Here is a 12,321-nt window from a genome sequence, read left to right as displayed (position 1 = left end):
TTAGGCCATCAGATCATGCAAGGAAATCTCATCATCTTGTGATGGGCCCAGCTCAGGCAGGAGCATTGCCGGCTGGCCGATGAGATGGGAGTCGGGGCTGTGCATCCAGGGACCACGCTCCTCTTCGTTCGCGCTGAGCACGCCTTCCGCACGTTTCATAGTCTCGACGTCAAGGTCGGTGACATATGCGTCGCGGTAGGTGCCGTCCCAGGCGGTGTCGGGGAGACGAAGCCGCACTTCAAATTCATGATTGAGCATCATCTCATCCTTCCACAATCGCCGTTGGCCGTCAAAGACACACAGGACTCGTTTTTTGGTCTTCATACTGGAGCTGGGACATCCCCAAGACGCTGGGTAGTTACCGCGGTTGTTGCGGCGACGGTTGATCACGGCGCGGGGAGGTCCATTCTTGGAGGAGGTGTTGGCAGTCGACTTGGCCACCACATTACCGGAGCCAAGAATGGCACGGGAGGAGGAATTGCCATGCTTGGTGGATTTGATCGTCCCTGGACCCGACTGCCAGGATGTAGAGTCGTGGGAGTGCTCATCATCCAGAGCATCATTTTCACCACGCGGCTCAACCGAGCCCGATCCATCCCGTCGTAGGTGGTGCTTTTCCATCGTCCTGTGCACCTCCTCATCCGCAGCAACCTCGGCCAGCCGCTGCTGGTTGATAGCCTCCGAGGGTTCTTCCTGTTGAACCACGCGCAGCACACAATCATCCAGATGCTCATAGAAATCCTGAGCATTGTTGAAGGTTGCCGAGCAAGTCGAACACTTGCCCGTCGCGTCGCTCCCGCAGCTGGTGCCGCTTTGTGTGGATCTCGACGGGGTGCGCTTGCGACAGTTGGGGGGTGTTTGTTCCACACCGTGCACCGAGGTCAGGTGTCGTTTGAAGACGTCGGCGCGATTGAAGCTCTTTTCGGCCGGTGAGCCCGAGCCGGGACAGAAGCCACAGACCATGGTGCCCTTGTAATGGGTCAGGGTGTGACGGTTCTTGTCATACTTGCGCGCGAAACCTTTGATGTGGTATTCGCAGGTCGCAATTGGGCATTTTTCCGGCCGTTCTGGCTGGTGGGTGAGCATGTGCGCTTTCAAGTCTCGGAACACACGGCCACAGTCGGGATGGGGGCAGCGACCCTTCCGGTGAACCTCTTCGTCACCCTCGATGCTGCTGAGGGCGGGACTGCGCTGTGAGCGAGGGGATTGCACAGAGGAGACCGATGGCCGACGGTGGAATGCCGGTGATGGCTGTGAGTGAGCTGGTCCGGACACCATCAGGGGAGAGGTTTGCGGGGGCTCCAGGTGGTCACTGTAGGAGATGGGAGAGGCGGCGGATGAGAGAGGCATGTATTCCATGGGGGGGACGGAGTAATCGTAGACACCTTGATCGGGGTAGGCAATCGTGGGGGGGAATCCAGGGCCGGAGGCCACGGGCTGTACTGGTTGAATCAACGACGGGTCTGAGAGACTGCGTTAGTCAACCGAACGATCGAATTTCATGAAACACCGAGTAAATGTGTCGAATGGAAACACGGGGATCCACCTACCGATAAAAGGGTCAGACTGCTTTTCTGAGAAGAATCCCTCCATGTCGAGGGAGCCTCCCATGTGGCTGTAGTCCTGGGCAAAGTAGTCGTGCATCACCAGAGCAGGGATCCCGAGCCCATGATTTGTGTTCATCCACTGATCTTGCACCATATGCATCTGGCCGGGATACGGCGAGCTGAGCGCCGAGGAAGGGGCACTGGCAATGGACGGCCCAGAGGCCGCAGAGCCAGTGGGAATAGGATAGTCGGTGGGGTTCGCCGTCGCGACCAGCGGCGGCGTCGTGGGCATGGAGAGCAGGTTGGAGTTGTGCGTAAAGTGGGCTTCCATGAATCGCGAGTGTGTCTCCAAATATGAAGGGGCTTGTGAGAACCCATGGTGCAAGTGTGTGTTGGGGTGAGAGGGCATCTCCGTCGCATGGGAGAACACGTCGACCATCGTGGGGTCCATCTCTTGCGTGAATTGGAACTCTGGAGTTTTGTTGCGCTTGCCCGTTTCCATTGCCATCATTTTCGAGCGAGAGGCAGAGGAAGGAAAAGAACCGACAGGTGGGAAAAGCACAAAGTCGGAAGAAGATGGCTGGGCCGACATCTGTGCTGATTGTGCTAGGAGAAGGTCTCCTCCTATGGTGACAAAAGGCGATTGGAGGATGCAGAGTTCGTCGTGAAGAAAATCTGAGGGGCATTAGACCAGTCTCTTTCACTTCTTTTTTCCCTCTCTCTCTCTCTGTTTCGAAGACTCCAACATGGCGGTATAGATCCTCTCTCGGGCACCTTTCCCTGCCATGTGGAGCGCCGCGTGTCGGGAATCAGAGACACATACCGATGATTTGGATTTTTACAAAAGAGCACGTTGGAATGCAAACGTGGGTCTTCGCTGGAATAGCGGAACTTGCCTTGCCTCGCTGGAGGCAACTGGGTCGTCCCGGGGAAGTGACTCCAGATGCTCGGTTGCTGCAAGGGAGCTTTGATGAGAAAGGCAGCGGCTTCAGGTCGCATGAATTGCCAAGTGAACTCGTCCAGGTTTGGTTGAGGCGACGAGAGGAACGACTTGGATGAAGGGACGGTGATGAGTGGGGGGAGAGGAAGAGGGGAGGAGGATCACGGATTGTCGACGATGACGACCACGTGTTGTGGGATGAGAGGGTTCTTTCGTGGAAAGTGACGGAGGAAAGTGGACAGGGTCGTGATAAGTCAAGATTGGTGGAGGTGGACTGAAGCTAGAATGCTCTTGTCGGTGCAGCGGGGATACTATATAGTAGATAGCATCTACGAGTTGGACTTTCGGCGGAGCCGAGGGGAGAGAAAGGACCCGGTGGGAATGGAGTCGGCGTGGATCAAGAGGAATCTTCGTATGCAGGCTAGACAGAATGAGCTAAACCATCCAAGAATTCCTGTCAAATGATCGTAGACCGCATAGGATGTTTGAGAAGAGCAGGTCTGCAGCCAGTGAGAATGGTCGGTGATGCGGTCAAAAAGAAATCCCAAATGGGGGGGGAGAAGGAGGGGACGGGGCACGAATATTATAGCGGCCACATCAATTCGATTTGCCCTGTGCGATTTACGATATGATGATGATGATTAGCTCCTAGTGCTGTATTTTCTTTTTCTTTTTTAGGAGAAGGTAAAACACATGATAATCAGTCGAGGACAAATAATAAAAATAATGAAGATGGGGATCCAAGAGACAAAGAGGGAAAATAAAATAAAATAAAAGCAAAACCACAAAAGATAAAGAAAAATGGAAAATCCAATAAATCAAAGGATCAGACAAGGGTGTCCATTGACCAGAGATGACCGTCAGTGTACGTGCTCGCACCCACTAAGCTTAACCGAGTGCAGTCCAGACAGAGGGACTGACACTTGAAGGGGGAAATAAATAATAAAAAAAATAACGGGTAAAAATGAAGTAAAGCTAAAAAGTGAAAAGTAAGAGGAGGGGGGAGAAGGAAAAGGGAAAAAGGAAGAGAAAAAGGAAAAATTTTTTTTAGAAAAAGTGGACGTCCCAAACGGGAAAAATGCAAATAAATGGTGGTCAGGACGGGAAATCCACCAGTCCAAAAGCCCAGCCCACCAGACATCGGGGACGTGGGCAATCCATGCGTTCCCAAGCAGTTACCAACCCGATTGCAAATCCCACGAGAGGCGCTAGCGCAGTGGGGATGGGTGCAAGGACACCAAATCAAGTAAAAGGCCTCGCTGGTTTTTCACGGGGAGCCCCGTCGCCCACGATCACATAATCACATAATCAAAGGTCACAGATGCATAATTCTGGTGAAATTACACTAATATAATCTGGATCGATGGGGCACCACCAGAAAGAAAAGGAAATAGCCTCGCGGGTCTAAATTGCACTCGCTGGCTTAGTGCTCGGAGTCTCCCCGGATAGCGGGTTTTTCGATAGTAATGGAGCAGAGAGGAGAGAGAGAGATAGAGAGAGAGAGGGAGGGAGGGAGAGTCTTCTCAGTGCGGAGACGGGAGTATGCCAAGCACACAACACGAGGAATTGGGGAGAATAACATGGATGAGAAGGGTCCAGTGAGAGAAAAAAAAAGGCACCCAGGCTTGCAGGCCGCATCACACCAAGTCTCTACATGGATACAGAGAGATCGACCAGGAGGAGTCGAGTCGTAGGCTCTGTCTCGCAGGAGCAATGGGAACACAAGTACTGTACTGGACCGCTGGACTGTCAAGAGACCTGAATGTACTTGTCGGGTAGATCTTTGCGACTCAATTCAGCCTCGTCGTGCATTCCATGCTACGCCATTGGATCCAACCATCCAGAAGGTTTCCAGAGCTCAATCCATCGCGCACCAATCGCGTTGACAGGTCCCTGCCAACTTGCTCCATCCCCGACCCAGCTAGAGCTGCCGCTTCAAGCGAGACCCCCAAGCCACCTTCTCTCGTGCGGGTTCATCGGCCATGTAGGTTGTGTCCTGTCTGTCCGAGTCATTCGTGACGATAGGGCTGGGGACACGACAGCAGGACTCTCGGCCTTCCAGACTCGACAGAGTCCAGAGCAGTCGATCGTGGCTACCTTCCAAAGTGACGGATTCACCATGTTCCGTTATACATCCCCATTCAAGCGAATGAGGTCTTGACTGGATTCTCCTCGGAGCCGAGTCGTGCACCGCAGGTTTCATCTTGTGGGGAGGCCAACCGACCAGCCTGAGGACCCTTGTGGACGGTCGGGCTTTGATTCTGAAGGTGACCCATTCAAGCACTTTTCAATACTGACGGTGAGATGAGTCCTAAATCCCGAGCGGATCCCCGAATGATGTCGTGGCAGAGACGAGAAAAGATGCGGATTCTGGTATCCGGTCTCGGGCTGTCCACTGCCGGCTTCTCTGCCTGCGGGTGGATTGTGGCCTGAAACTCCGAAAATGGGATCCAGGTCGCAACCCGAAGAGGCAGCATTCGGTCTTGATGTGAGGAGACCAAAGATGCACCACACGGATAATTGTTCTCGGTCTCTACTGGAGATAAATTCTCCGTCTTCAAGCTTTGCTCCACAAGTTGCGCTATACACAGTTGCACCTTGGAGTCCCTAAAACCGGTTGAATGGCATTCACGAGCGAAGATCCTGGCGGAAACAATATCCTCGTGCTCGTCTGCGAGGCTGATACGCATTGTTATTTTTTTTCGCTCTCTCACTCTTCTTGGTCGATTGGTCGATAGTCCCTCACCGACCACATGGTCGGGTCCCTAATCTACAGGCTCCGTCAGAAGAAATGCCGTATGAAGACGGCCTCGACTCATCTAACCTCCTCCCTAAAATGAACAAGTATACTGGGGACCGTTGTCGAAAATCATGACTGTTCCAGCGGGCTGGAAGCTCTCCATCAGATCCGCGCCCCACCGCAGTCCACGCCGTGGTAGCTGCAGAGCAGGTTGTGATTCCCGACACCATGGGTGGAAGGGTCTGGAACGAGCCAGATTGGACATATACGATCGCTGAGGAGCTGAGAGTCGTCCGTGGCCTCTGTGACCCTGTCCGGGACGAGTGTCTCTGTCACTGAGTCACGCATGCGTCGATGAAAATGACAATGTTCATCGGAGTGTCTATAAAACATACAAACTTAGTCTCGGGAAGAACCAACGACTGCAGAAGGATCCAGGACCTTGTCCCTCTTGTGGCCAATTAGCACGCTTATCGGGTTGTATCGACCGGGGGACCAATGACAGGCAGATGCAACGGTCTGTCAGCAACTTCATCCCCCGGGCTGGAGGACCACATTCCCTCCCAGACCGATCAGATCGAGTTGACAAGCCCGATTCTTCGGGATTCACGGTCCTTGCCAAGATGATGCATGAGAGATTATCCACTCCTTCAAAGCAAAGAAGCAACGTGGTGAGATGGCTGCCGTGCGAAGAGGCTGACAAACGGGGGCAAATACACGAGGGGAAATGCATTTCCAGGATGCACTTCGTGTCCAAGAATCGATACCGCGGTAGACAAATCCGACAGGTGGCTTTTGCAGGATATTATACAATCGTACCTAGTATCGACTTCTACTAAGTCCCGTGTAACACTGGCAAAAAATGGCCAGTAATTTGTCCTGTACCGGGTCCGATCCCACGAGCTCATTGGCGATAGGTCATTAAGCATGCAGTGCAATGCGGACCCTAAAGTACAGATCGTGTGTCGAAATTTCCCCGCTGGGTGATGCAGGTCGAGAAGGAGGCTCTCGTTCCACAGTCTCAGGCATCGGCAACTCCGTGAGCATGTGCCTGCCTGACCAGTCCGTACTCCTGGCAAGGCACGCAGGGACTTGTTGCGGACGACCGGCGAGCTTCTCATCAGTTGCGTTGGCACCCACTTGGATGATGTTGACAGCACGCTCTTGTAGCGGATGGTGTTTCTTCATCGCCCAAGCCCACTTTGTCATTCAATCCTTGCTTTTTCTTTTGATTCACCGGTCGCTGTCAACCGGCAAAAAACCTAGGATGTGACCCTCGTGCGGTGTTACCGCACTGAAACGAGTCGTTGAGACAGAACTCTCCCCCATGTCGCCAGTGATACTGCCAGATCGTACACGGATCAATGGGCGGTGATTGGATGGCTCTTCCAGTTTGAGACAACGCCTCAGGCTCCTTCCGTCGATCGTAATGGTCAGTGTGACGGGATCCCTGTGTCCTCCGTTGTCCGCGCTGCTCTCCAGCTGGAGTTGCGGCAGGATGCCCACAACGGCGGGTGTAAACTCCGGGGGACCGGACCGCGGGTAAACTTGGATTCTCGATATGGGGGCTCATGAACACAACAAACTCATCGCGACAGAGTTTCAAAAGCGGGAGGTGGATTGCAATACAGTATCCACGCGCGCGATATCCCATCATCAAATCTCTATACAAGTGGAGACGCCCAGAAAAGGATCATCTCCCTATGATTGCACTTGGAGACGGGTGGAGCAGTAGGACACGGTGATGACGGAAAGGCCCGGATGTCAAACGGGCAGCACACATGGAGATTATGATTATAGACGGCTGTATGCAACGATGCAGGAGCCGGAGGAAGTTTGGCTGGTAAGTGTTACCTTGATATCGTATCATGCCGGAAGCCTCGAATGGCGATGGCGCAATCACCTCGATTCTCAGTCCATGCAGCGGGTGCGGGATAGACCCTGAGCTGTACTTGGCCAAGACACGTGCAGACCATGGTCTGTCCATCGTTTTCCCTGCAAGTGATGAACTGCATATACCTGCCATACTGAGTCAAGGGGAATCACCCAAACGGGGAGTCATCTTTGTCGTAGGTTCATCTTGGCCGGCATGGGTATGATCGATACATGGACTTTGCGCGTCATGATTGGGCGTTGATCAGCAGATCAGACGTGAGAGTTAAAATGAGCGCCGCTCTACTGGATCCAATCGTTGACTTAGGATGAAGGGTGAGGGGAGATGAACTCCCTGGGAAAGACAGCGCATGATTGGCCATCTAAAAGTGGAATCAACGGCTAGAGCCAGTGAGGACCACTCAAAGAGTCTGGTTTTCCTCAGGGTCATGAGCGACTGAGCAGGAACTATTTGGAATACTACAAAGTTGGGAAGACGAGGGAACGGATCGGATCGTCCGTCTCTCTCCCACTAGAGACAAGGCCCAGGAGGGTCAGTCTGGCGCAGGAGGAGACGAAGAAGAAGGAGGAGCAGGAGGGATGGATGTCTGCGTGGAGTGCCACATCCGCCGAGACAGCAGCTTCTTCTCGACCCGAGAGAGCCTTTGCATTCTCGACAGTCCATTCCGGAGCCCGGGGACTTTCTTCCGTGCCGGTGGGGGATTTTTTACCCGTGACTCATAGCTGGCACGGGACTGGGGCACATCAGCACACGTTTCACTTGAACTCTGAGCTGGAGCCGCATGGGTCACTCTGCGGTTGGTCCTCTCTGTTATTGGTACCTTTCCAGTCTCGTCAGGCTCGTGCTCCTCTCGGACAAGTCTTGGCTCGTTGCCTTTTCAAGGGCAAAAATTCGAATTCAAAAAACTTCCCACTCGCTGGAAGATGGAGCCTGGAAATCTTTACCCCGGTCCCCCACCATCCAGTGATTCCCAAACCAAGCTCGGGTCAGTCCATGGTATCCTCTCGAGGGTTTCTCCATCTACCATTCTTGGCCCACCAGGACTCGGCGACGGACACCCTTCAGCCCAGTCGGGAAGGTTGTGATGACGCCCTTTTGGTCCCCGACATGAGACGATCTCCCAGCAATGGCTCCACGACGGCACGGAGAATCCGCTCATTCATCCAGCCGGTTCCGTATACGGAAGCTCTCTATCACACGCTGTCACTCCCGAGACAATCTGGGCGATCGTGCTGAAATCAGTACTCTGTCTGCGCCGGTCGGGGCGGGTCATAACGGTCACGGTGGGTCATGAAGCTGGCAGAGGCCAACGTTGGAATGTGTAGACCGTCGACGTAAAGGACGGGTCGATACTTTCAGATGATGTGCACGAAAATGGGTAAATGTACCCGGTGACAAGGAGGACAGCCTAATCATACTACAACGGGACGACTCTTGTACCCACACAGCATATGTTCAAGAGGCGCCCAAGCGGTTACGATGGTCAACATGCTTCCTAGAAGACCAAAAACAACCGGGACAACAGTTGTTTCTTTTTGTGGCTCTCCCGTCAACCGTCTACCCGCACCGTCAAAGCCCGCATCATGGATGGACAGGACAGCCATACCATAATGTCCGACCGCGGAGTAGGTACCTGCACCTCTACATCATAAGCTTATCGAACCGTCAAGGTTTATCGGCGACTCCGTGGGACCAGCCTTATGAAAGTGGTTCGTTGGGCGGCCAATGAATTCTGCCCAACAGGTACTGGAACCAAGGGGAATTCTATCGATTGTGTTTGCTGTGAGTGCACCGCTACTGCAGTCACTGGGCACTCGACTTGCAGGTACACTATGTACATTCAAGTAGCATGAAAGCATCGATCAAGGGTTCCTTTTCTTTTCTTTTTTTTTTGATCTTTTTTTCTCAACTCAAATTCTCCACGAGAGTAACTCTGAAACACCCGCAAGCGGTAACGTTCAATTTGCCCACGAGGCTCGCAATTAAGGGTGTAAAATGCAATACGCAATATGCGACATACACCCCATGTCATATCCGGGATTTGGGGGCGGAAACTGACAGTGCTGACCTTTTGGACTTGCTCGTTCGGGTCTTGACGCCTTGGTATTGGGGCCCTTCGGTAAATTCAGGCCTAGGATAGGTGAAAGCCAAGCCGTCGGTCGTCTATCTTGCCTTCTATTCTCATGGTGATCCATCCAGCAAAAGGGCCTAGATTAAGCGAGTGAGGCTTATCCAGGTCATGAGCTAATTCACTGAAGTGGTCCACCAAGAGCCCTCATCTGGGTAGCTTGATGGCTCAATGGGGATAAGCGTCACACCCTCTCTCTCTCTCTCTCTCTCCACTTCCTCTCAACGAGGCTCATGCAAGGTGCTCCCTAGCGTAGAAGATTGAAGCGCAGGAGTGAAATCTCGGGGAGCCCGTGACTGGACCTTGTCTGGCTCTGGGCGTCGCGGTCGGTGAGCAAAGCGCGCCCGCAACAGGTTGGGCGGTGGGAAAACAAGCCTCAGCCACAGATGGCTCCCACCCGAGCCAATCATTTTGCAAATTCCATAAGACCCTTTCTTCTCATTGGTCAAATTCGTTAGTTGAGGCGCAGCTGGGTGTTCTCTTCACCGCTGGGTGGATGAAGGCACTTTCAGGTCGGAATCGGACTGATCTGTAAGTGCCCTCGGCGACTCCGGCATGACGGTCGTCACGTCGCGAACCTTGGCCAACTAGGCTCATGCAGGCGTCTCGGGACTTGTTTAGTGAGCTGCATGGAATATACTCAACCTCAACGAGCCGCAATAGCCTTACCATCGAGCTTGACGTTGGCATTATGCCATTTTTCGATGGCCGTTTTTGGTGGTGAGGCTCTGACAGCACGCGCTATAGCCTCATCTGTTCAAGGGCGCAGCACCTAGGCTCCTTGAGGCCACTGCAGAGCCTCCTGACGTCTGCATGACATGATAAGTTTATTCCAGTCTGGCCGGAAATCAAGTCAAGACCCTTTTTTGGATCTCTGGTGATCGTGTCTTGACAATTTCACATTTGGACAGTTTACTACGTTGCGCTCATCACCTCGACATATACAGCCAGATTTTTTCCATTGGGAAGTAAATGGGGAAAAAAAATCTCCCTCCCCTCTCCTCAAAAAGGACCACCAGTGCGAACGGCTCGCAGAATCAGCCAAAAGAAGAAAACGGTCTGCCCTGCACGCAACGACTTTTCTCGCCCCATCTTGACATGCGCCTCCTCAGGTTGTACTAAAATCCTGCCAGCGGATGTCGGGACCCGTCCATCGTGGGACGTCACGGCCCAGAAGCCACTTCCCCTGTCAACTCTTTTGGATTTACCATTACCGCAAGCGGGTTTTGTTGCGAACGACCCTCGTGGCCACGGGTTAGGAGGGGCCATCGAACGTGAGCCGTGCTGACAGCATGAGCCATGGGCTCAATTCAGGCCTCTTGGCTCTCTCGGTGAGTTCTGTTCGCCTCTCGTCGACCCTTCTCCCCCCCTTTCAAGTCAATGCACAACCATTTACCATTCTGAAACATAACGTAGGGCTGACAGTCAGCATCGGCATCAGCGGCAACCTGATGACAAATGCAGAGGCAACTTCATACCCCGGGCAGTCGCTCGATGCAGGATGCGAGAAAGTCAGAGGAAGTGGGCTTTTCTTCCTTCATGAGGCTCGGGCGTCACTAGTGACATTCTCCGTGCTCCAATAAGAATCGAGAACCGACTTACCAGAACCTGGTCGAGCAGGGGGGAGGCGGGCCATTGTTCACAGGTCTGGGGTTGTCGTAGGGCTGTGCAAGGCAAGAAGGATGATTAGGGTGCACCGTCAGATTCCCCCCATGTCTCATATTAGCTCTTACCACTGGATCGGGAATGCGTGACAGTCACGTTATAAGAAGTATATGGCAAAGATTCGCGTTAACTACGAGTCGATAGCCAGTAGTCGATCCTTCAAGGTGAGGACGAACCAGACAAGACATACCACTCATTTCTCATGGTAGTGCTTAGCTTGCGCGCTCGACTCTGTGATACTCGTCTTTGTACGACGGCTGTCCGCTCCTCGAGAATCCCCGATCTGATTCTTACGGTGCCACGACCGCACGAGGGCCCTTGACCATCTCACCATCATGTTGACGATTTGGATAGAGTACCGTTGCGGTTATGTTCACGACTCACAGCCATGTATATCCAGCCATTCTGCTTGACCACCATTTTCCCGAGATGAAATGATTCCCCGAACGGGCAGAAGATAAACACCGCATGAATCTGGATTAAGGCAGTCTAGGCATCCCCACATTACCTATTCAGGCCAGTCCAAAAATACCCAACAAACGATACGATAGGATCGGCGACACCGACAGACTCCCCACCAGGACCCGCTAATGCGGACGGGTTCCACTGTGACGGGACCGCACGGTCCTTTTTTCGGCTGGCAAAAGGATCCTTGCTCAAGCCCTTCAAGATGGGGATTGGTGTTTCAATCTCGGTAGTACTTCTGTGGTCCAATGCAGAATGAATTTCCCTTTTTTGTTTTTCCCTTTTCTTTTTCCCCCACCCCTCTTACATACTCTTTCGGGGCTGTGTATGGACGGGAGGATGGTGGATTATGTCAGGTCTCCATTTGCAGACAGCCTTGTCGGATCTCGATGATCCCTGTCCATGCATATAGGGGTTTAGGGAAATGGCGAAGGGGGGGCTGTGCAGATGGTGTCACCGTGCCGTGACCCACCGTCATCCGGAGTGCAGTGCAGAGTACAGAGGAGGTAAATCAATGTCCAGATATGGATGAATGAGATCCCTGTCACCTTTTTTTTTTCTTTTTTTTTCTTTCTTTCTTGCTGATGTTTAACTTTTCCATTTCCTGAAGAGCACGGCCCCTCCTCCTCCCCTTTATTCCCCCGGGTTTAGGAAATGAATCGATGAAGTGCCCGAGCTTTGCCCCAACCTGACTTGTTTGGACCACGGAACTGGTGTGATTGATCGACGATATGTCTGGGAACCACTGATACCGTTCCCCTCGACCGAGTAAATCATCATTAAACAAAAACTGGGGTAGAGTGAGTGACGGGGTGCATCTGTTTAGATATTACCCAGAACGGAATGTACTTTTCGACCATCGAGGGAGTTTGGAAAAGAACGTAATCGCCCACGCTAGCGCAAGCAGACTCGAACCCGCCTGTGCAGAATCGATTCCTCGGG

At 52.9% G+C, this 12,321-nt stretch overlaps 2 protein-coding genes across 2 annotated transcripts; both read right to left on the bottom strand.

Moving 5' to 3' along the window:
• Positions 1–2,139, bottom strand: POX_h09839 (uncharacterized protein; the record flags this gene model as incomplete). Its single annotated transcript, XM_050118584.1, has 2 exons — positions 1–1,463; positions 1,551–2,139. 2 exons carry the CDS (start codon positions 2,137–2,139, stop codon positions 1–3), a joined length of 2,052 nt encoding a protein of 683 aa, XP_049965371.1.
• A 2,269-nt stretch (positions 2,140–4,408) lies between these two features.
• POX_h09838 (uncharacterized protein) lies at positions 4,409–5,177 on the bottom strand (the record flags this gene model as incomplete). Its single annotated transcript, XM_050118583.1, has 2 exons — positions 4,409–4,715; positions 4,786–5,177. 2 exons carry the CDS (start codon positions 5,175–5,177, stop codon positions 4,409–4,411), a joined length of 699 nt encoding a protein of 232 aa, XP_049965370.1.
• Positions 5,178–12,321: the final 7,144 nt, after the last annotated feature.

Source organism: Penicillium oxalicum, chromosome VIII (genome assembly GCF_001723175.1).
Source record: "Penicillium oxalicum strain HP7-1 chromosome VIII, whole genome shotgun sequence".
Classification (NCBI taxonomy): domain Eukaryota; kingdom Fungi; phylum Ascomycota; class Eurotiomycetes; order Eurotiales; family Aspergillaceae; genus Penicillium; species Penicillium oxalicum.
This window is presented reverse-complemented; position numbering and strand designations above follow the sequence as displayed.